Source organism: Onychostruthus taczanowskii, unplaced genomic scaffold (genome assembly GCF_017590055.1).
Source record: "Onychostruthus taczanowskii isolate IOZ18803 unplaced genomic scaffold, ASM1759005v1 scaffold6, whole genome shotgun sequence".
NCBI lineage: Eukaryota > Metazoa > Chordata > Aves > Passeriformes > Passeridae > Onychostruthus > Onychostruthus taczanowskii.
The window spans coordinates 4,292,974-4,315,389 of NW_024503679.1; the positions used below are offsets into that span (position 1 = coordinate 4,292,974).

The window sequence follows — 22,416 nt, forward strand, 5'->3', positions numbered from 1 at the left end:
CAGCAGGTACAATAGAACTAAGTGAAAGAAATGAACAGTTTTCTATTTGAAAAGCACTCACTGGCAGAGTAATAAATTTTTAAAAGGCAGAATTAAATGGAAGAAAATCCTCAGTTTACAGCCAGAGGAAAATTTGTATTTGTTTCCAGCAAGAGCCTAAATGTGGCTCGAATAAAAATGCCATGTTACTTTGGCTTCCTGTTATGCACTTTATCAGGGACTTGGAGTAGAAAGAATAAACTGAAAGAGTCAGAGCCCTGGAAGAGTTGTTTTTGTGATTTTGCTGGGGATCAAGGATGGGCAGACTGATTAATCCAGACTGTCATGTCTTGGCACATATAATGTGTAATAATTAAATTACATCAGTGAGTTTGCTGGTACTTTGGAATGAGAGATTTTGAAATGTCTAAAGTGCAACTGAAACTGAAATTGTGTGTAGTTGGTGCCATACAGTGAGTGAGAATATTACATAATTTCTGAGGCCGAGCTAATTTACTAACAGATGGATTGTACATTCCAAGAACAGAAGTGCTAGGAAAAAGATGCATGTGCTTTGCTGTTAGCATGATAAATACAATATCTTCCAGATTTTAGTGTAGAAGTCAAGATAGGAAATTACCTCCCATTGTTGATACGAGTTTCTTGAAAGAACAACTCAGTTCTTGTTGCTGCAGGATGTCAGTGCTTGATAATTCCTCCATCAAAGGAGAGAGGGGTTACTTGGTTAGGCATTCCATAAATGTTCTTTTTGCCCAAGGCCAAAACCTGTTAATTTCTACTTTATCTTGTCTGGGGGGTGTCACTTTCAGCTCAGGGAAGGGAGAAGATTGGATTGAGTCCTTGCTCCAGAGTATTAGGATGCTTTGCAGGTTGTGACTTAATTAAACCGCAGAGAGGACAGAGGTGTTGGATGTACGTAGGCAGCCTGAAGGTGAAATTGTGGTGATCCCACTTCCTCCCATGGGCTGTTTATGACTTTCTGGTATTTGAAGAGCTGGAATGTTTCTTCAGGGAAGGACTGAGGTCAGGCCACAGTAGGTGTCTCTAAACCTCCTCTGTCAGGCCTTGGCCTGGTGCCGTTGTGGAGCACGAGCGTGGCAGTGCAGCCTCAGGAGCAGTCCAGGGATGACCATGAGACCTTCTTGTAGAAATGAGCACGAGCAGTCAAGAATGAGAGCACTGCTTGCTTGCACTCTGCCCCGTTTGGAACTCAGATTCTGAAGCCTGGGCTTGGTACTGCTTATCCCCCTTCACCATGCCTTGGGCCAAAAGAGCATTTATGGAATGCCTAACCAAGTGGCAAGCCAGATCTTTCAATAAGATATGTAGCATTTTCTTACAAAGAAAGGATGTTTCTTACCTGCTGGTGGTACCATCCCACCTCCTTACTGTGGGTGCAGTGTTGGGGTACATCTCTGCACCTCTAGCTGACCTTGGAAATTCATACGGAGTTCAGGAGGTAGGATAAAGAGAGTTTGAGAGCTCACTGAGAGATACACTTGAATATTGTCATTTTCAGGTATTTGGAATAGTCATAAAAGCTTTCTTTGTTTTAAAGAAGGAAAGCTGCAAACTCCTGCTCCTCCAAGAGGTTTCATCAGGAAATCACCTTGACTCTCATGAAGGCCAGCAGTCATTAGATAAAAAGCCACTGGATATCAGCTGTTTGCTGAACAGCTGAAGTGTTAAGACTCAGGATTCTTGGTACAGTTTCTGCAGGTTCTGGCTGTAAATGACTCCTCCTCTCCTCTTTTGTCCTCTCCTCTGCTGGGAAAACATGTCTTCTGCACACTGTGCTCCAGTGGGTCTCTGTCCTTACCAGGCACTGGCTGTGTGTTCCTCAGTCGAGTACAGCAAGCACAAAACTGCTGAGCTGCTTCAGGGACTGCTTCCCTGCCCTTCTGCCATGACATTACCAGTCTGTAGCTGGGGCTGGAACTTACTGAAACTCTGGAGCAGGCACAGTGTGACCAGGTTTTTTTTTTAGTGTTGTACTTCCCAGTCCCTAACTTGTGTGTTGTGTTGACCAGATGCCATGGTGATAGTCAGGGATTTAAATATTGACTAGACATGGGCATCTTTTCATAAGAAGAGAAAGGATCACATCCTTGATACTGTCTCAGTCTCCTTGCCAATTTTGAGCCCCTAATCTTAAAAAGAAAAGAACAAGCATTTCTGAGTAAACCAGTCATAAGTTCTTTTAAAAATATTTGCAAAACACAAAATTTTATTTAATCCTAGGTTTTGGAAAAAAATAAAAAAAAGCCAAAATTAGTTTTGCTGTTTATTTTCTTTGAAAATAAATGTTCAGCTTGTTTCAAGTCCCTGGCAAGGAAATTTTCAGTGTGGGTTGTTAAGTTTTGGCAGAGCTATAACAATCTAAAAGCAACAGGGATACTATTGGAAAGCACTTGAAAATATTAGCTATTACTATAGTTACCAGCTCTGCTTGTATTTATTTCTTTCTTTGGGCATGAAATTGTATCAGGTCAAGGAGTCTCAAAGGTGGGTACACCAAGGTGGAGAGGAAGGACATGAGCCAAGTGTCAGTGAGCAGTGCAGGATGAAGCACAGGTCATGGTGGTCCTTGGGTTCAGAGGAGATTCCTGAGGTATCGAGCTCCTGGGTGCTGCTGCTCTGGGGACCATGCACCTCACAGATCTTGGTAGCACAGTTCCAAGTGAAACAGACAGAATTAAACCCCTGGAGGGAAAAAATCCCCCCCACACTTGTTATTGAATTTCAGATTTATTAGAATTAAAGAAATTAATTAAAGTTGTCCCAGGAGATAATAGAGAACACTGTATTCTGTGCTACCTTTTTTGTGAGCTACATCATGGATAAAAAGAAATACATGCAGTTGAAAGAGAGGGCTAATGAGTAAGTATTTATTGCACAGATATATTCTGGCTATGTTGGCTGCTGTTTCAAGATCAGACATCTGTCCTTAAAATATTTTGCTGCTTGGAGGTTTTTTTTCTTTACCTTGAAATGAAGCCAAGTTTTTCCTTCATAAAGGAGAACACTTGAATAAACACAACCCTAGCAAAAAGCCAGTTGGGACTAGTCTGTTGGCAAGGGCTAGAGTTCTTTTCACATAGGGAATTATTAGAAAGACAGTGAATCGAACTTCTCCCCTCTCAAGGGTCCCTCACATAGTCTCTATCTGACTTCAGTAATACTCAGCAGCGTGGAACAGTCAGAAGTTTACAGGGGTATTACAATGGGATATTTTTATATATTGTCCCTTATTTTCAGAAAAAAATGGAAATATTTCTTTGTTTTAACATTGAAATTGCGACAGATGCAAGTATTTGTTAACTATGGTGTACCCATAGGGACATTTATTTACAGATAACAAGCAGGTAAAACCTGTAAATCTGTTACAGAACAAAACTGAGAATTCTGTGTGGCTTAGAAAGGTTTGTGTGTTCTGGGGAGCAGTGTTGGGATGCAGTAGTACTTAACTATGAATTGTATTCTGAAGAAGTTGGCACACATTTCTTTTTCCTACAAAATTGCTTCTAAGAGTTGGATTTTCTGTCTGTTAGACCAGGTCACAAGAGTTGTAAAGCTAGTAAAGTCTGAAACCATTTAGTAATTTCCATCATTAGTAATCATCATGAGTAATTTGTCCTCATTTATATAAAATGATTCTTCACTTGCTTTCTAAGTTTGATGAGGTATCTACACAATACAAAAAAACTCTACTCTTTTTGGTATCATGAGAAAAAGCACTTAGAAATAAAACCCCCAAGATTCAAGTAGACAGAATTAACTCCTGCATTTCCATTAACTTTTCTCATTCACCCAGTTAGTCATCAAACTTGCTGCACAGTCCCTTCTTATGTAGTCAGTGGAACACAGAGTGGCAACTGTAGTATCTCTATTGTTATACCTTTATGTTTGAAATGTAAGAAAATGCTGTTGTCAAAATTCTTTTCCAAGTATTAAGAGAAGTAACTTTGTGTATATATATATATATTTTCTTTCCTCTAATTCATCTTCGCTGAAAAAATCCAAATACTTGATCTATCTTTAGATGATCAATTTCAGAAATTGTTTCTTTTCCCTCCTTCCCCAGTATATCAATCCAGAAAGTAGAAATGCCTAAAAGAGAGAGAGCCATGAACTCTCACCTTGGGAGCTGGGGAATGTGAGGGCTGAAAGCTGGCAGATGACAGATGTGACTCAGAGTCCATCTCATCACATGATGAACACAGCCAGTCCCCTCTGTGTCCTCCTGTGTAACCTCTGTCCCTCTCTGGGAAGACAACCTGCCTCTAACTTGGATCTTCTTTCATGTGTATCCTGTGATACAAACGCGTGCAGACACTGCGGTGGCAAACAAACGGATGAGTTCCGTGTGTGAATGCCCTGTGCAGGCTGGCTGCAGCTCCAGGAGCAGGCAGTGGCCGTGGTGCCGGTGTAGGCACTCGTAGTGCAAACCCTGGCATGTAAAGTGTTTACAGGAACCATCCTCAAATTAAATGCTGAAATCCTAGTGGCAGGATTTTTGTTCAGGTGGTAATGAGGATACAAAGGGCATAGCAAATACGTGGTGACTATTTCTGACTTTGGGCAGCACAGAAAAAAGTAAAGCTCCTGAAATCTGGTCTTTGTTGCATATATATCCTATATATCCTATTCTAGTCATCTAGGAAACACTGTCTTGCATTCCTTTTAGCTGTTTTCCTGTTTTACAAGGGGGCATCTTTGTGTTTGAATTCATATGATGTTTGCCACAACAAAATTTAAACTCAGATTTGTGTATTTGAACAGCTGTTGAGTCTACAGTAGGGAGGTTCTCAGTAATTCTCAAGTGCCCTTGATTTATCTAGCTTGATTCTCACCATTTCACTGGCAACCAAAGGAAAGCCAAAGGAAATCTGATTTGAGGTTGCATTTCTGATTGTCTTTGCTATAGCACAGAAACTGTTTGAAGAACTTTTGGAATCTAACTGCAACTCTTTGAGCTTCAGGAGAAGCTCTGGGAGAAGTTAGATGGGCTATCTCAAAAGCCAGAAAAGAATCTAAGTGTTGTGACTGTGACTTTTACAGGACATTCCAAATGGATGATACTCTGGGTAAAATTTCACTTTGTAAAACTGCTTGCAGTTTTCATACCTATTTTGACCTGGCAAAATGTCAAAAAAAAGATGTTGAGGAGCAGTTGCAGTGAGACAGGGAAACTGTGTTTTAGATGAAGAGCTCTTAAGTGATTTGAAGAAAGGTAGTAGAAGAAGGAGTTGCTGTCTCTAAACATTTTAGAGCAAACAGTATGTTAAGAATATGAGGGATAGCAGTAGGTTGAACTCAGAAATGATTGGGTCAGTTGTGAAAGTGGTACAATTGCATTTGTTTGCAAGCATATCAGATTTTTGCTTAGCCTGCCAAAATTAACCAAACCTTTAATGAGTTCCATCCTGAGAAAACACTGTGAATGTAGTTGTGGCTCTGTCTGCACAGAGCCTATAATGATATTTAAACCAGGACTGAACTTTTGAAAAATGTGCATTCCTAAAAAAATCTTAAAACATATTAAAACTAATACATGTAAGGGCCTCCTGCATAGGCAATAAGTAAGTAATATTCAAAGAATGAGATTAGGAAAGGAAGAGTATGAGTACTGAAATGAACATAACGCCTCAAAAAAGAGAAGTTAGGAATGAAGAAAGCAGTGCAAACCAGAGCAGGTTGCTCTGTGTGTGTTTCTGGCTATGAGTGTGTACAGATGGATGAAAATACATGTGGCATCTCAAGTGTGTGGCCTCCCCAGCTCAGGTGAGGCTGTCCAGAAGCACAGGAGGTGCAGTTATGCCAATGAAGATGACATGGGAATGGAATAACATGAGCAGGATTCCATAGGCTGAACATTTCAGTCTGGAAAAAGAATAATTTGGGTGAGAAGGACTTAGTGAAGTTCGTAAAACCTGAGAGTTCATAGAGAATGTGAAGAGGAAATGATTGTCATTGTCTGTCTCAGTACAAGATCTCTGAGTCACTGGCAGAAATTACCCAGTGCTATTCTCAAACAAAAACGATGTGGCATGTAGTGGAACTGACTGACATAGGAATTAGGCCTCCTAAATTTCAGGAAGGAAGCTAAACATAATAAAGGACTACTAAATGATAGAAAGACATGCTGTTTGACTGAGGAAGTCTTTGTGCCTCAAAGTAAAAATGCAGCCTGAAAACATTCTGACAAAATAGGTACATTTTTCCTAGCTTTTGGATTACTCTTATGCACCCATTATTGATGCCTTTGGATAACAGACCTTTGATGTGACTTGCATTTGCAAGGACTTTATGTTTCTGTGTTCTTGTAATATGGTGGGAGAGATTTTGGTGATCGAATCTAATCATTCAAAGGGCCTGATCATTCACTGCCTTGAGATTCTTCTGAAGCTCTTCATACTTGGGGTTTTTTTTGCTAACCTGAGTATCTTCACATAAGCTAGAAAACACTAAGAGCCAGGAATTTCTAGTGCAAATTAAGGATGAAGTCATTATTGACACAATGGTGAAGTTGAACATACTCTTCTTCTGAGGAGGACATTAGGTCCCATTTTTTTCCTTATTTGTAAGCCAATCAAAATAGAGAAATGCATTCAGTTTTCCATTACTCGGGGACCTCGTCACTGATGGCTTGCACATCTTCTCTCTGATTAACGGAAATAAAAATATTTAAAGGGCTGCAGCGTTGAAATATGTCAAGACACTAAATACAGAGTATTGCTTATACCTGACCATATGTCTTGATCTGGCAAGTACTAAGAAGTTGCTAAAATACAGAAAAATGTTGAAATTTTACAAAGGGAATTTATTTTAGATCTTTAGTGATAGACAGGTCAAATCACTGTGAATTCTAGTATTTCTTGCCTTTTCATGTTTGCTTTGAGATGTTTAATACAGCTTAGTTTAATAGCAGCTTTAACACCCTTAGGTTTCAAGGTGCTTTGGTAATACAAGCTGCTGAATCTAACTGCTATGCCAGCCCCATGAAGTGTTATACACAGGTAACTGAGGAAGGAACTTGGTACATACAGTGGCATTTTCTGGAGAAAGACCATTTTTAAGCTTTGGTTTTGTGTGAGAAACTGCTTCACTCTTGTCTGAATACGTTTAGAAGCCTAGAAAAGGTATTTTGGTCTAAAATTCTGAGTTACAGGAAAATCAGCATCCTAAGAATTGGAATGGGATCAAAGAGGAGAATAGAGAATAGACAAATTATAAAGAACCAAATTCCCTGGTTTCTGGCTGCAAGAATGTTACTCAAAACATAAATTCTGTTATTTGATAGTGTTTGAGCATGACAGACGATGTAAACTGGTTCGCCCCATGTAAGAAGTCTATTAAAACAAGTGAACAAGAGGGTTTGTTTTTGTCTAAAAATACACTGTTATATGTAACTGTTCTCTTTATATGAATCACACTCATTGTTATAGAAAGAGGCATAATTTTAGTTAAGTATTTTTCCAGAACTTTATTCTGCCCCTCTTCACACGAGCTCAAGTAGGGATGGGGTGCTGGTGTTCTCTCCTTCCAAGTCTGTTTCCACAAACTCCCATTGTAAAAAGGAAACTCATCTCTGCTAATAATTTCTCACAAGCAGGTGAAGATCATATAGTAGAAAAAACTTCCCACTGCAGATGTATTTAGATGTATTTAGAACAGTGTTTTAGTGTGTTGTATAGACAAGGATTTGTTTGGGCAAAATGTCTTTAAACCCAAGAGCAGTAAACCAGAGTGGAGAATGTGAGCCAAGGGAATCTACTGCACACCTTGGTTACAGGATTATCAAGGAAGAGCTTGAACAGGTAACAGAGCAACCCCTGGAAATACTGTTTTGCGTGATAGTAAATGTATTTTTTTCTTTTAATCAGAAGGGGTGTTTCTGAACAATCAGCATAGGACTGTGGCACAAACATTCCAGCAACTCTGTGTTCAGAACCAGGCATTAGTTAAATCCAGTCCTTGCTAGCTGAAGAGTAAAGGATCATCTCTTTTTGAGATAAATCTAAAAAGTCTGATAAATGCTCAGGGCCACGAGATCCTGAAGAGAAGTGATCTGCAGCTGTGTGGAGTCTTCCGCAAAGAAGTGTTGTTGTATTTGTAGGAAATGGGTGTTCCTGTTTCTGCCAGTTGTGATGCAGTCACACGCTTGGAAGGAGCTTTATGTGCCATCACATGTTCTGCTCTTGTGGTCTCCCTCTTGGATTTGCACATTTCCTCCCCCTATAGCACTGACATACAGCCAAAAATGCAGATGCCTGAGTGTTAAATGGACTTTGTATTTAACTAGTGCCATCACATCTTCTGCTCTTGTGGTCTCCTCCCTCTTGGATTTGCACATTTCCTCCCCCTATAGCACTGACATACAGCCAAAAATGCAGATGCCTGAGTGTTAAATGGACTTTGTATTTAACTCATGTAACAGGGCTAGGGTGCACTGCCTCCTTTCCTAAATTCTGGTCAACAGGAGTATGTAAAGCTCCAAAACATTGAGATCCCACATGTTTTTCGGGGCATTTTCACAACACTTTTCCCCTGCCCCCAGCTTTATGTTTTGAGAGCTTTATTTTCTATAGGACAGGCAGAACTTTATTATTTCAGTCCTGCAAGTATTTGCAAGTATGCAGTTACAGCTGAATATAGTGAGAAGAGAGAGCATTTGTATTTGTGTAAATACATAAATTGTGTTTATTTGGGTGAATCACCCATACTGCTTAAATGGATGTTAATTGGGACGATACTGTGTGGCTGTTTAGCACCAACGATGGAGAAAATAGAACTGGAGAAAATAGAACTATATTGAATGGAGGCTTCCACTCCAGGCTGTGCCGTTGGAGTTGTCTCCTACACTGTGGGGTGGCTGCTCTGCCACTTCTGATTTTTCAGAAGAAACAGATTGTATTTTTGCATCATTCAAGTAGCAAAATGGACTGGCATCTTTTCCATCTTCTGTTCCTAAAGGGCAGGACAAAAACAGCATCAAAAGGTTGCCATGCCTTAGAAGTTCCTTTGAAACAATGAAATAGTTGCCATGGGAGCAGTGACTCACTGCTGTGTGGGAGAGGTGAATGTTTGCCTGGAAGTGGCTCAGGAGCTGTTCTGAGCACCACTCATAACTGAAACAATTTGTGTTCTTCACTCTCTTCCTCAGGTTGGCTTCAAATGTTATTACTGTTTGTTTGTGCTCTTTATAACATTCACGAACCAGAAAATAATAATGGCAGGTATTGTAAAAGCTCAGGAAAGAATGGAGAGGCAGAATTTTGGGGTTTTCAGGGAGTCAGTGTGGGGCATTGAGGAAACAGCTCTAACTTTGGTGGGGTTATAGGGGGTTTTAACTTGTTCTCTGAAGTACCACCCTTTTGAAGAGGATTGTGGAGACCTTTCATTGAATCCTGAAATGGCACAGTGCTACTTGCCAACACTAATACTGAGATATGATTGGGGTGGTGCTGACATGCTTTAGCCACTTAGATAAGAGGTGTTTTAAAAAGGCATAGAGTTATCATCAACAACGTGAATTGATTATTTTGTTTAACTGTTTCTTGTTGTTGCTAACAAGGTCAATTTAGGCTAGATTTGGAGAATCATTTCATGAATTTTCAAACTGCACTGTTACTGAATTCAGAACATCTGCATATCCAAGACCTGTCTGCAGTTTTGAAGTCTTTAGCCTTAAGATCCACATTATTAATATGCACTTTTTATATTAATTTTAGGAAAGAAGATACCCTTCTTAAAGAACTGTATTGTGTGGAGTTGGTATCTGACTTTAGATATTGAAATGGTTTTGTGCTTTTCCAGTTGGGTTGTTTAAATAGAACCATAGAGTTTGCTTACTCTTGCTGAATCTGGGCTGTCAAGTAATCTGGCATATTTGCAGCAGATCAGTATATTCAAGCAGACATGAGTGCTTTGTTAATATGTGATATAGGAATATTTATTTCAGATTATATTTAGTCTGCTTTTCTACTGGAGCAGCTTTAATGTCCTTGTGGTTTTAAATTTCCTGAAGTGAAAAAACTATTAGTGCATTTTGGAGGTGCATGTATTATTTGGACCTGTTGTACCTCTTGAGCATTAGAACTTTCAGGGTATGGAACTTCTAGTTGCAAATTTAATGTTCAGATAACAAAAAAAAAATAGTCAACTTTTCAATTTGAGGTACTTCTGTTGTTTTTTATCACAGTATTTTCATTCTTAGTGAATGTGAGCAATCTGATCAGCTTGAAAGTACAAAGCCTCAGAACTGAAGCCCCAGGACCCTGGATGTGCTTGTGAGTGGTCTAGCAGCAGGTATATATGGGAGCAGCCTGGCCCAGGGTCCAGCCATGGTGAAACTACTCTCCTTCTGTGTGGGGACATGTGCCTGTGGCTGGATTCAGTGCCAGAGCCTCCTGGGAGTGGGTAAGGCAGATTGCTCCTAACCAAGGCAGAAATGAGAGCTTGAACTGCATGGGATCAAATGGGGACACGCCCACAAGCCCTGCACTCACCTTTTGGAGGTGTGTTTGCCAAAGTAATGTACATATTATGATTAGTCTTCGTCTTCTTCACTCTTAAATGCTGCTAACACAGCCACTTCAAAAAACTTGAGTAAACTCCTTTAATAAGCTCTTTGTAGAGTGAGTTTCAAAGCTGAATAGCTCTCTTGACTTCAATAGGTCACAGGCAGCAAGGGTCTGTTTGTATTTCAGGTCTTTATTGCTGGGGGTTTAGGCAGATTTCATAGACCTTACGTTGGGTTTGTGTATGGGAGAGCTACAAGTTCCATTTATAGTATCTTTCCTTAAAACAACAGGAGAGAAGTTGTTTTCCTGTCTGAGGTATCAGTGTGAGATGCATACTTTAGATTTTTTAATCTTTTTTTATTAGCTGTTATTAGTTGATATCTCTAAGACCATCTTTTCACATGGTTACTTTTCCTGGATGGCTTTACTTTTTCCATTGTAACAAGTATAAATCCTTTTTTCTCTCAAGTAATTTTCTAGCCAGTAAGAAACTATTGAATATCTTAGTGAAAGAGACTTTATATGTCTTCATGTGAGTAGCTTTTTTCCACTAAACTGGTGCATATCCACATACTATAAATGTAATTTGAGTTCTTAAGGTTGTCAAAAATGAGTAGCTTGCTTCTTCTTACTATCTGAAATTTATCTGACCAAATGAAGTTTAGTTTAAAGCACAGATAGGTAATGAAACCAGCTATTGTGCAGGTAAGAAAATCTGTGATTAATTAAGTGGACCACATCTGGATGTGACCACAATCTAGTCATGAGGGGCTGTAAATAGCATCAAAGATTTGTGAGCGTTAGGTCTGTGGACAGCAGGAAATATTTGAAAGCCAAAGCAGGATCAAATGTTTGGGTAAAAATTATGGTTATAGCTAACCACAAATCAAGTGAGAGCCATTAGAATGTTGTTTGTTATCCTGTGGTTGAATGTAAATTCTCAGCATTGCTCCTTTGATTCGTAAAGCAAATGAGGGTTAGGCTGCGACCTTGAAGACGCGTGAGACATTGAAGTGAGACGAGCAGGCTCTGCTGGCTTTCTTGTGCTCTGCCTTGGGAGGTTTTCTGAAGCATGAGGTTTACCTCTTGCTCTAGTACAGCCATGGCTCCTCACTGCTGAGCAGCCTGTTCAGTTCGCTTCCACTGAAGAACAAGCATGCACCCCCAAACCTTGCGCTGGTGTCTGTGCACAGGCAGTGCCTCCTACAGTAAAATGCTTCAAACACGGGCTGTGCTGGCATTTCCCTGCTGTGCTATTAAAATGGCACATGCTGGCTGTTACTCTCAAGCAGTCATAGCATCTTCATTGGTGTCTCATTTACTACCCTTCACAGACAGAGAAATGAAAGGAATTATATTTATCTAATTGTAGGAGTTAAGATGGTATGTGAAGGTCAAAGATTTTAACAGTGGCCAGAGAAAAGTAGTAGCATTATGCTCACTTCTTCACACATTGAAGGGAGAGCCATCCAGCCAATCTCTAGGCACACTTGCTTAGACTTGTGAGGACAAAACTCAGAAAAACTAGTGTCCTTCCTAGTGGAGAGGAGAAAGACTTACTGAAGGCAAGAAATAAAAGTTGGAGTGAGAATATCAGAAACTGACTGTCTGGGAAAGGAATCTAAGTCCACTAATGCAGGCTGTAGTTCTGAAAGATGAGGAGCCAGAGCTTTCAGATGCCAAAGCAGTGTGTGCTTCCTTGTTCCTAATCTGCTGTACCTCCTGCCTGGAGGGAAAGGATTACATGAGCAGTCTGTCTGTGATACCTTACTGTCAGTACCTTATTGTCAGCTTTCCCAGTCTGAATTTCTCCAGTGTGGCTGTTGGATACTGAGGGAGACTCTGAAGGCCTCGTTAAAGTCAAGGCACAGAACATCCATTCCTCTCCACTCATGTGCTGAACTTGTCAGTGAATCACAAGTTCAGACACAGCTTGACCTTGGTATGTCCACGATGGTTGATCTCAATCTTCTTTTTTGATGTTTTTTTTTCTTTTGTTGTTGCTGTTTTGTTTGGTTTTGGGGGTTTTTGTTTGTTTGTTTTTTGGGGTTTTTGTTTTGTTGTTGATTGTTTTTTTTTTTGTCCTTCCTACATTTGGAAATGACTTCCATGAGGATTGGCTCTGCAGTCTTTCTGAGGGCTGTTAGGGTGACCAACCTGCAACTGAGCCTCAGGTCCTCTTGCCCTAAATGAAGATGGATGTCGCAGTTACTTTTTAGGCATCACCTCCAATCACCATGACCTCATCTGGTCCCAAAGATTTGTGTACATAAAATTTTCTCAGGTGCTTCCTAACCTGATCTTTCTCATTTTCCCAAACTCAGTGGAAGTGATTTAATTTTACACAAAAATTCATGTGATTGAAAAATAACATACATACTTCTGTTTGACACACTGAAATCCAAAAGTCTTTTAAATTTGTTAGTAAATTTTGCATTGTGAAGACCATGGAATTGATAAAATTCTGCCCTGTCAAATCCATAAAGAGGCCGACTTCTATGACTTGGCAAATTTCCAGTTGATGTCAACTTTGAAGTCAGTGAGGATTTCTTTGGAGAAAAGACATGAGGATTTGGATTAAAATATTTATTTATGATTGATAAATGAAGCCAACTGGTCACCAGACAAAGAGAATATATGATACAAGAAGAAACGGTTTGAGATTTTTTTTTTAAATTTCAGTTTAGTAGAGCATTTTATTTCATTCCAAAGCAAAATAAATCCTTGGGTTGACTGAAAAATATTAAAGAATGTATTACTGGTAACAAAGCAGCAGGAGTTGTTACTCATGTGGTAAAAGGTAATTTGAAAAGAAGTGCAATATCAACTGTGTGTTTAGGTGTAAGAAATTCAATTTTTTTCTTGTTTTGCAAAGACCTACATTTTGATTTCATAAGGTTTGTAAGTGCCACCTTGTGGACATCATTATTCTTGTATCTCATTATAGGACACAATGGTGAAGTAGAATAATAAAATTTAGTTCCAAAATCTTTGACAGAAATTAATTATGTTTTCTTTGAAGTTTGGGAGATTTTGATTGATTTTCCAATATTGCTGTTGATGTGCTGAGGTGGAAGAACATACTACTGCTGGCTTCAATGGCTGTAAATAAAGCCAATACTTGCCTTACTGTGAAGTCCTACTATTTAATGATATTTGTAGTTCTTGCTGGAATTCATTTGTTGATCACTCAGATCTTTCTCCTGAGTAAGCCATGAATGGAATACCATGGGAGTGAAACCCCAGATGTCTGGTATTCTGACAAGCTCCTTGACCCAATGTCCTTGTGTGAGAGTGGCTGGATGAAGTGGTTCATGTGATGTCAGGAAGTAGCCTGTGTGATTTTTGGGGGTGCGTGGGTTGCAGGGATTTTGTTGTTGGACATTCTGGCCCTGGGTAGATCAGGTGTGCCATGTTTGTAAAGGGTTTGGGGAATGTCTTGTCTCCAAAGCACAGGTAGAGTGATGCCTGTAACAGCAAGCCCTGAGTTGGGCATTTCTACCCTTTTCACAAATAAAACCAAATTTTATTCTGAGGAATACAGCGTTTCTAATTACATGCAGCTGATTTTCTGCTTATTAATAACTTAAAGGTATTGTGAAGACGTCTATTAAATATCTGCTGCTTGTCATAAAGCTGTCTCCTAAGGATCTGGAGCTTCCTCACTAGCCAAGTCAAATTCAAGCCTGTACTGCAGAAGTAAATCCCGTGTGGTTTGTCTGTATGCTGCTTAGCTGTCAGCCAGTCACGAATTCCTACTTATCTCCAGGCTATACTTAGGCCATAACCAATATCAAAATTCCAGGACATCAAATCTCTTCCTTGGCTTGCTGCTGAAGTGCTTTCTATGTTGTCACAAAACAGAAGCTGATTTATCTCAGATAAGTTGCTTTTTAAACTGTTAGGACAAATGGCCAACAGTGTTGTTTTTGCAAAAACCACAGTTATATCCCTGGTCATCCAGGATTCCTTTAGCATCTCATCTTTAAAGCTGTTTTATGGATTGTACAAATCAAGATCAGCTGGATGGGGCTTGGAACAATCTGGTTTAGAGGAAGGTGTCCCTGTCCAAGGCAAAAGGGCTGGAACTGGGTCATTTTCAAGGTCCCCTTCCAACCCAAACCATTCTATGATTCTAGGAAATTATTTTGTTTTAAACTATCCTGTCCAGGTGTGTGTTACTCAGTGGGTTGAAGGTTTTCTACTCATTGAACAGGTGGGTTTCATCTCTAACTGTCTAGATGCAGTATAAAGATTTCTCACATACCTCTTTTGGTGAGAATAGGCTGAGTGCTCACTTGTAGAGGAGACTAAGACAAGACTATAGAGGAAGTAGTTCTGCTTCTGTAGAAAGCCTATTTTGAATTATAACAAAATCATAGCTCTCCACCTCTTTCCTGAGCAGCAGCTGTGGGAACTTCGTTGTACAGCTTTTCTTTCAGCTGACGAGTCAGTATGATCAATGCACTACTGCTCATGGTGTGTTCTTGGATTTTGCCTGGCAGGATGTAAAAACCTGTTGGCTACCTTGAAAACACCGAGTCTGAGAACCCTTTGGGTTTTATTGCTTTTTTTCCATAGAGAAGACACTGCTAAGGTGCTACTTCACAAAATCATTTCAGAATTGATTCTCCTCTGAAACTCATGTTATTCTCAGTTATTGTGTCCGAAGTCTGCAGTTGTAAGATCTTGGAAAAAGAAATCTTACTTTATTTTGCAGAGCATTGGCTGTGACGACTATCTGGGTTCTGACAAGGTGATTGACAAGTGTGGAATATGTGGAGGGGACAACACTGCTTGCAAAGTTGTGTCTGGAGTTTTCAAACACACGCTAACAAATCTTGGCTACCACAAGATAGTGGAAATTCCTGAAGGAGCTACTAAAATCAACATTACTGAGATGTCAAAGAGCAACAACTATTTGGGTAAGTTGCATCTCAGTGAATGAAGAATGCTTTGTGTGCTGGTGCAACTGGGTGGAGGTTATGCCAGGAAAGGCCTTCTGAGCATTGTGAAATCAATGTCAGGAAGAGAGAAAAGAAAACAAATCGTTAAACAGGTGTTTTGATCAGAACTAACTGGCTGTTTTTAATTCTAGATTGATCTTGCATGACAAACGTTGTAGACCTGTTACAATCTATTCCCCTGTCTGTCTGACTTGGCTTTAGTTTCTCCTTTTAATTGGTTCCGCTGTGATGTTTCCTTTTCCCAGATCATTAACCTTCTCTGATCAAGTCAAGAATCCAGCCAAGCAGATGCTTGTGTATATAAAAGGCTGCTTGAGGAGAAAAGAGCGTCTTCTGATTGCTAAAAATTTCAGTTCTTTTAAAGTGAGATCATTTGATATTGAGGAGATACTCACAGAATCCAAGATCTTTGTACAGTTGTTTATTCAGAAGCAGGTCCCTAATTCAAAACCATGGAGGATCCTGGAATATTTATAGTAACATAGTATCTTAATTATACTTCTAGATATGTATAGTGGGTTGCAAATTAGAGATTATGTGGAATTTATACCAGATCTATATCAGTCTTGTGTGCATTTATGAACTGTGGCATTCCCCACTGTAAGCTGTTGTACTTCCAGGTTACGGAGCCCTTAGTTTGGCTGCATTTGGGCATGTTTTGTAGGCAATTCTGATGAGTGGACTGGATAGAGAAGAGTTACTTATGATTTGTAAAACCTCCCCCTCGCCCTTCAGTTTTCTCTTTACCATCCTTAGATCAGCCTTACAAATAACCATTGCAGATGGTTACATTGGAGCCACCTGAGAACTTCTGTGCTAGCTTGGTGTGGTTATTGCTAGAAACTGTCTAGCTGTACTAGAGGTTCCAAATACCAGTCCTCTTGTTGGACAGCTGCTTTATCTCCCTTCTGGAGGGTAAAGCATCTCAGTGCTGCTCTGGTACAAAAAAGGAAGGTGCTTATTATGGAATTGCTTTTGCTCTCTTTTCTACTTTCTTCCCCTTAATTCCTGCTGAAGCTGGAATGAGCTCCACAGAAACGTTGCCTTGTAGATGGGAGTTTATTATGGGGAACAGTCTGTACTGGAAAGTGAGTTCTATAATTTTACCAAAAATTTACTTCGAAATTGAAGAAATAGAATAAGCTACCCTAGTCCAAGAAAGCCAAATGTTCTGAACCTAATGTCTGGGTGGTCTTCTCAGTTCTTATTTGTCTTGGTTTCATCCAAATGAGGTTTTAATTCATTATATACCAATATACACCAGCATTTGTTTTTTCATGAGAACAGTTTGTATAGCATCCATCAACACTAACTTAATTGATGATGAACTAAAGCAATAATTCTTTCTAAAGAATTTCCATGGATACTTGTACATTTGGTAGAAAATGGGTGAGAACATAGCTGACTTGGCAGTACAGTGGAAGTAGTCACATTACTGATGTATAAAATCACAGAGTTGAATGTAATTTTTCTGTCAGATTTATGTGCCAGCATCTGAAAACAGCTGACAGAAAAACTGCCTTCACTATATTAAAATGTCCTGAGCCACTTGAACATTTTTGTAATGGGCAGGACAGAAAGAAAGTAACATTTTTGTTCAAAAATAACCAGACTGTTGGCATGTATGGGAAAGTGATAGAGTTTTTCTTTCCCATGCTACTCCTTAACTCCCTGAGCTCTTGGTTTATGCTATCATCTTTTCTTTCTTTCTTTTTTTGTTTTTATCCATTTCATATGTTTTATTTAAAAGTGCTGGTATGGATTTAGTCTGCTAAATTTGCCAGCTCCCTCCCATGTTAGGAATTCTTGAGGATGTAATTCCAGCCTAGAAGGATTCCAGCCACTCTGCTTACATTGTTACACAATAAACTTGGTTTATTGAGGCAGGTGAGTTACACCAGGACAAAAATGAACATGTTCAAGCAGATCAGAAAGCTGAAACTAAGAGAAAGGCTTTTCAAACAATTTATTGGACAAGTGAAATGGTAATTATGAAGTTGGTTTTTTGGTTTATTGGTGGTCACAGATTTCTCACTGATAAAATAGCATTCAGAATTTAAACATTTTTATAGTGGACATAACACTGGTGAATCTGGGAAACTTGAAAACTCAGATCAGCATTTATAAGCAGATGTTTCAAACTTCAAAATGACAATTTAAAAACTTAAAATTATCTTTATGCTGCAGCAGCAACAAGAAAATTAACCCAGCAGCCATTCCTTTAAGGATGTAGTTGAGTGCTTTGCAAAACTGAATTTTCAATACCCTGTTCTGTCAAAATCCAGTTGTAGCCATAAGAGCTGCTTGTAAGCACCATTTCCTTTTTTTTTTTTTTCCAAGGAGCGTAAGTTGGTTGCTTTTGGTTTTCCTTTCACTTTGTACATTTTACTTTTTTCAATGTATAATTGGAAGTCATCTCAAGGTCATTAAGATTTTCTTTTTAGGAGATGATGGCAGGTGTTCCTAGGTATCAGTTACTCTGTTTTTCTGTTTGGGAGATTGTCTTGATTCCATGTGGTTTCATTAAGCAGGTTTACCAAGCTCCACACTTTCCTCTAAAGTACTAAGCAACTGAGTGATCAGGAGTGTTCACAAGGAGGTATTTCTTCAAAATCAGGAGGTGCTGGAAAAAGCAGGCAAGAATATGAGTTTCAACCTTGGCTAGAAGTCATCCAAATGTTTGAAAGCTTCTCCATACTGCCTTTGTGAACTATTTGTATTAGTCTACTGCTCATTTTTGTAAAGCCCTCATAAAAAGCACAGTTCTATTGTTTCTGCTGAATATGATTCAGCTTACTGAGTTTTCTCATCTCCAGGACTGCATTTTGGCTTTTGCACACAAGCTGGAGTGATTCCAGAATAAAATTTTTTAGTTCTTGCCACTGGAAAACAATAAACTTCTGTTAAAATGAGAAAGCATGGCAGTGGTATATAAAGCTTTAAAGTGTTTCTGGAATGTTTTCTGGGTAGTCAGAATATGCAGATTAAAGGAGATGGGCTAATTGGTTGTTCAGGGAACTTTATAATTAACTTTTCATAAAATCCCAGTTTGGAATGAATTGAATTTCATACAGCACAAATAGAGTATTTTCTTCTCCCCCTGCCCAAGTATTCCAATTCCTTTTAGGCTTTCCATTTCTTGTAAATCTTTACTGTAGGAAGAGTGTCGATGTGATAAAGGAAAATATTTTACCAGTCAAGTTGAGAATGGGCTGCAACATTAACTAGTGTGTCTTAGTGAGCCAAAACAGACTAACTCTAATAGAGCCATGAGGTGTATCTGAAATTCCCCAGGAAACATCTCATGCTGGTTTTCTAGTGTGTGTTTCTTGGGAAAGAAAGCAGTCCAGTTTTGGAGTGGTATATAACAGCTATTCATAACTATTAATGATGTATTCATCAGGCTGTATATTTACTCTCGTATTTTTTTACAGTTAAGAGAAAAAGCTATGTATTACCAACTCTGTCAAGTGTAGAGAAGGCTATAGGCTGTACAGCCCTGAGCTATGTCAGAGTGACTTCTCAAAGTAGTTTTCAGCAGTATTTTCTTACTGGCTCACGTGTAACAGAACCTTTTGGTAACAGAACTGCTGACCTTGGACAGACCTTTCCATTGGCAAAGCACTTCTGTCACATGCTAGAGACAAAGACATACTTTTTATCCCACTGGTAATCATCATCTGGACAGTGCTCATACACTGACATGGGAAACTTGCCACTGAATTAAGTAGGGCCATGATACCTTCAGTGGGACCAGAATGTTACAGCACTTGTGCTGCAAAACATGTGGGTTGGAGTAGAAATACTTCTGCATCTTTGGGATTGGGATTTGAGATAATGGCAGAATTTAAAGCCAGATAACACAGATCTGAAGTGATTATTTGGAATGTGCTTTTTTTGCATATTGTGTCTTGAGAACCTAATTGAAAGAAGCTGGTTGCTATCCATATCCACAGCCTCAACTGCAAGGCAGTCTGTTGGGAAGGAGGTGTCAGCAGTTCAAATTAAAATTTAGCTTAATACAGAATTGAACGACACAGTGCTGGAAAATGTGTTAGTTTTGAAATACACTGCATAATGAACTTTTAACTGAGATAATCTGGTCGTGTCTGTAACTCAAGGAATAGTTTGTTTTCTGGGCCAGTTCTCTGAGTGTGGAGTCCTGTGGGTTTGGGGTTGAGTGCAGGAAAAGGTACCAGAAACACTGCCTGCCACCGCAGGCCTGCGGGGTCCTGAGGTTCTGGCCAAGGCAAGGTGGAAAATGCCCTGTGTGAGCAAGTCTCCTAACATTTTCTTTCTTACCTGAATGCTATTTCCTACAAAGATGTATGTTTCATAGTGAATTTATTTAACTGCTAATTTTAAAGCTCTTTACAGTTCCTTCAGGCAATATGTGATGTATTTCAGTTTTGTTTTTTCATGGAGTTAAGTCATTTCACTAAGCCACTAAATGAGATAGAGACATCTTTGGATCTAATTCATTTTCCCTGCTTTCTGTAAAGTGATACTCTGCTATTTCTAGCATCTTCTATTTGCACATGCCAGTGTACACAATTTATGATTAAAATAAAAGTTGCAGATTAATATTTTTTTAAACAAAGGTCCAAGGGATGTTAATAGCACTATGGTGAATATTGGTGTGCCTGAACAGGAATACGATTTAAGGAATTTGTTGTAGGAAAACAACAGGGTTTGATACTAATGGGGCTGTGAAAAGGAAATGGGGCTCTGAAAACCATTTTTATTCAGTATGCCCTGTAGCAGAAAACATTCAAACAATACATCTCATGATGAAAGATTGTTAGCAACTCTTGAACTTAAAACAACATTTCGAAATCACTTTAGAGATTGGAAATTACAGCAAATAAAGGCGTTAGATTAGAGCACTGGCAGGAATTTAGATGATAAACATTGCTAGAGGCACTGCTGTGATCATGTGAAGAGTATTATAATATATATACTCACTGATTTCCTTCACGTGGTGCTTATGAAGTCAACTAATATACTTCAAAATACACTTTTTAAATTGCTGTTAATGATTCTTTTAGTTTTATTCTTGACACAAGATTAAATGTTTCTGTGCAAGAAAAGATGCAATGAATGTAGTACTATGGAGGAGAGGGTGCACGTTGGAATTTATAGGGCTTGGAATGAACTTTATACAAGGGATCTGCTTATAATAAACTTCTGTTCCAGTGCTTCAGTGTGCCTTGGGTTCAGTGGCTCTCCCACTGCACGAGAACTGTCAGTGCTCCATTGATAATTCTCACATTTCTGTTCAAAACCGAAGCCTGCAGTTTGTCATTTGAGTTTCTGGAGTGCTGTAACCCACAGCTGTGCTGTTATGTATGTTTATTGTGATGGATTTGAGACCTTCCCAAGGACTTGAACATTGTATTAATCACAGTGCATCCCTGTATGTGTCAGTGCATTAGAGTTGGAGTGTCTGTCTTGCATCTGAATGCATTACTTAAAACAAATGTAATTACAATATCTGGATAAGAATAACTATTTTTTTTACCTTTTGTCCTTTGTACTCTTGACTGTTCTCTGCTGGAGTTATACAACAAAGATATTTCTTAGTACAGCCAACAATGTGCTCCAAAATGTGGAGAAAAGATTTAAGGAATCACTTCTTATATAAACTGAAGTTAGACACAGCAAGTTTAAACCATAAGGAAACTTTACAGTGAATTATTAGTGTCTGAAGAGGCAATTACAATCAGTGTGGAAACTTAAGCAGAATAACATTTTGAATAATGTTCCTAAGAAATGCTTTTTATGATTAGGTATCCTAGTGGAACTGTTGTGTCCCTATTTCCTGAATACTGAACTGGAGAGTCAGGAAATACTACTCAGGAAGAGGAAGAACGTGGGGGGTTTTTGGAAAATGTTTGCAAGTCAAGCATTCTGATAAAAACATGGAACTGGCAATTTAGGTTGATAACTCCTGGTTATTGGCTTCTAGCTTGCCTCTTTGTCTCCACTCTGTCTTGTCCTTCATTGCTTCAGATTCTATATTTGGTCAAATATTTTCTGACTCTGCCAGACTGGCCATTAATAGCTGTTTTAGAAACTTTGGGACACCTTAAAAGTTTCAATTCAATGTCTGTTCTAGAAGAGACCTGAGCAGAGAAGATTCTGCCTTTTTCCACTTAGTTTAGTTAGCTAGCATTGATAATTGTAGACATATTGAGTCTCTGAATCAATAATTATTTTAATTAATTGCTCTCTGTGTGGCCATGCCTTAATTCAAAAGCAACACAGGTCTCCTGAGAGACTCATCTTTCTCACCAGGGATTTAAAAACAGCCCCGAAACTAAAGTGTCTAATGCTGACCAATCCAGAAAAGTGCTTTTCCGTGGCTGTTACTTTATGCACAGAAGCCCAGTGTCTGATCAGAAAACATGCAATTTTAGCAGCTACCCAGTTCAGTGCCTGTGATTTAATATTACACTAATTGCTGACAGATTCACTTCAGGATTTATGTTTGACTGGGTATGCTGGCCTGAGAAATTGAATAGGTTGCATTTCCTTGAGCTGAAAAGTGTGGTATTGTGGTTGGTTGGTTATGGCTAAATGGGTTTATATGGTGATTTTTAATAATTTCATGGTCTTCTTCTGCAAACAGCAGTTCCAGTATGTGTGGGGCCTACATCTTGCTCTGACATTAAGTGGTGTTAATTACCTTTACCACAGATAGTGCAGCTCCCATATTCTGTGTGAAGGGTTCAAGGCAATGGTGGAGAGGAATGAGGAGTCTCTGGTTTATGCCTGGAGATGGCAGAAATCTTAGAATCATATTCTGGCAAGAAGTTTTGGATCAGCCTGAGTTTGGATCTTGCTCTTTGTGGCTATATTCCTGTGTCTGAGGATAATGTATGTATAGATAAGTTAAGAGGGAAAATTAAGACAACACAAGT

At 39.1% G+C, this 22,416-nt stretch overlaps 1 protein-coding gene across 4 annotated transcripts in view; it reads left to right on the forward strand.

Moving 5' to 3' along the window:
• THSD4 (thrombospondin type 1 domain containing 4) overlaps window positions 1-22,416 on the forward strand; it is a 241,152-nt gene that overhangs the window by 168,950 nt on the left and 49,786 nt on the right. For all 4 annotated transcript variants that reach the window (XM_041418530.1, XM_041418529.1, XM_041418531.1 and 1 more), the window contains one exon: window positions 15,247-15,451. In XM_041418530.1, the coding sequence (XP_041274464.1) occupies window positions 15,247-15,451 (205 nt within the window). The remainder of the gene's footprint in view (window positions 1-15,246; window positions 15,452-22,416) is intronic.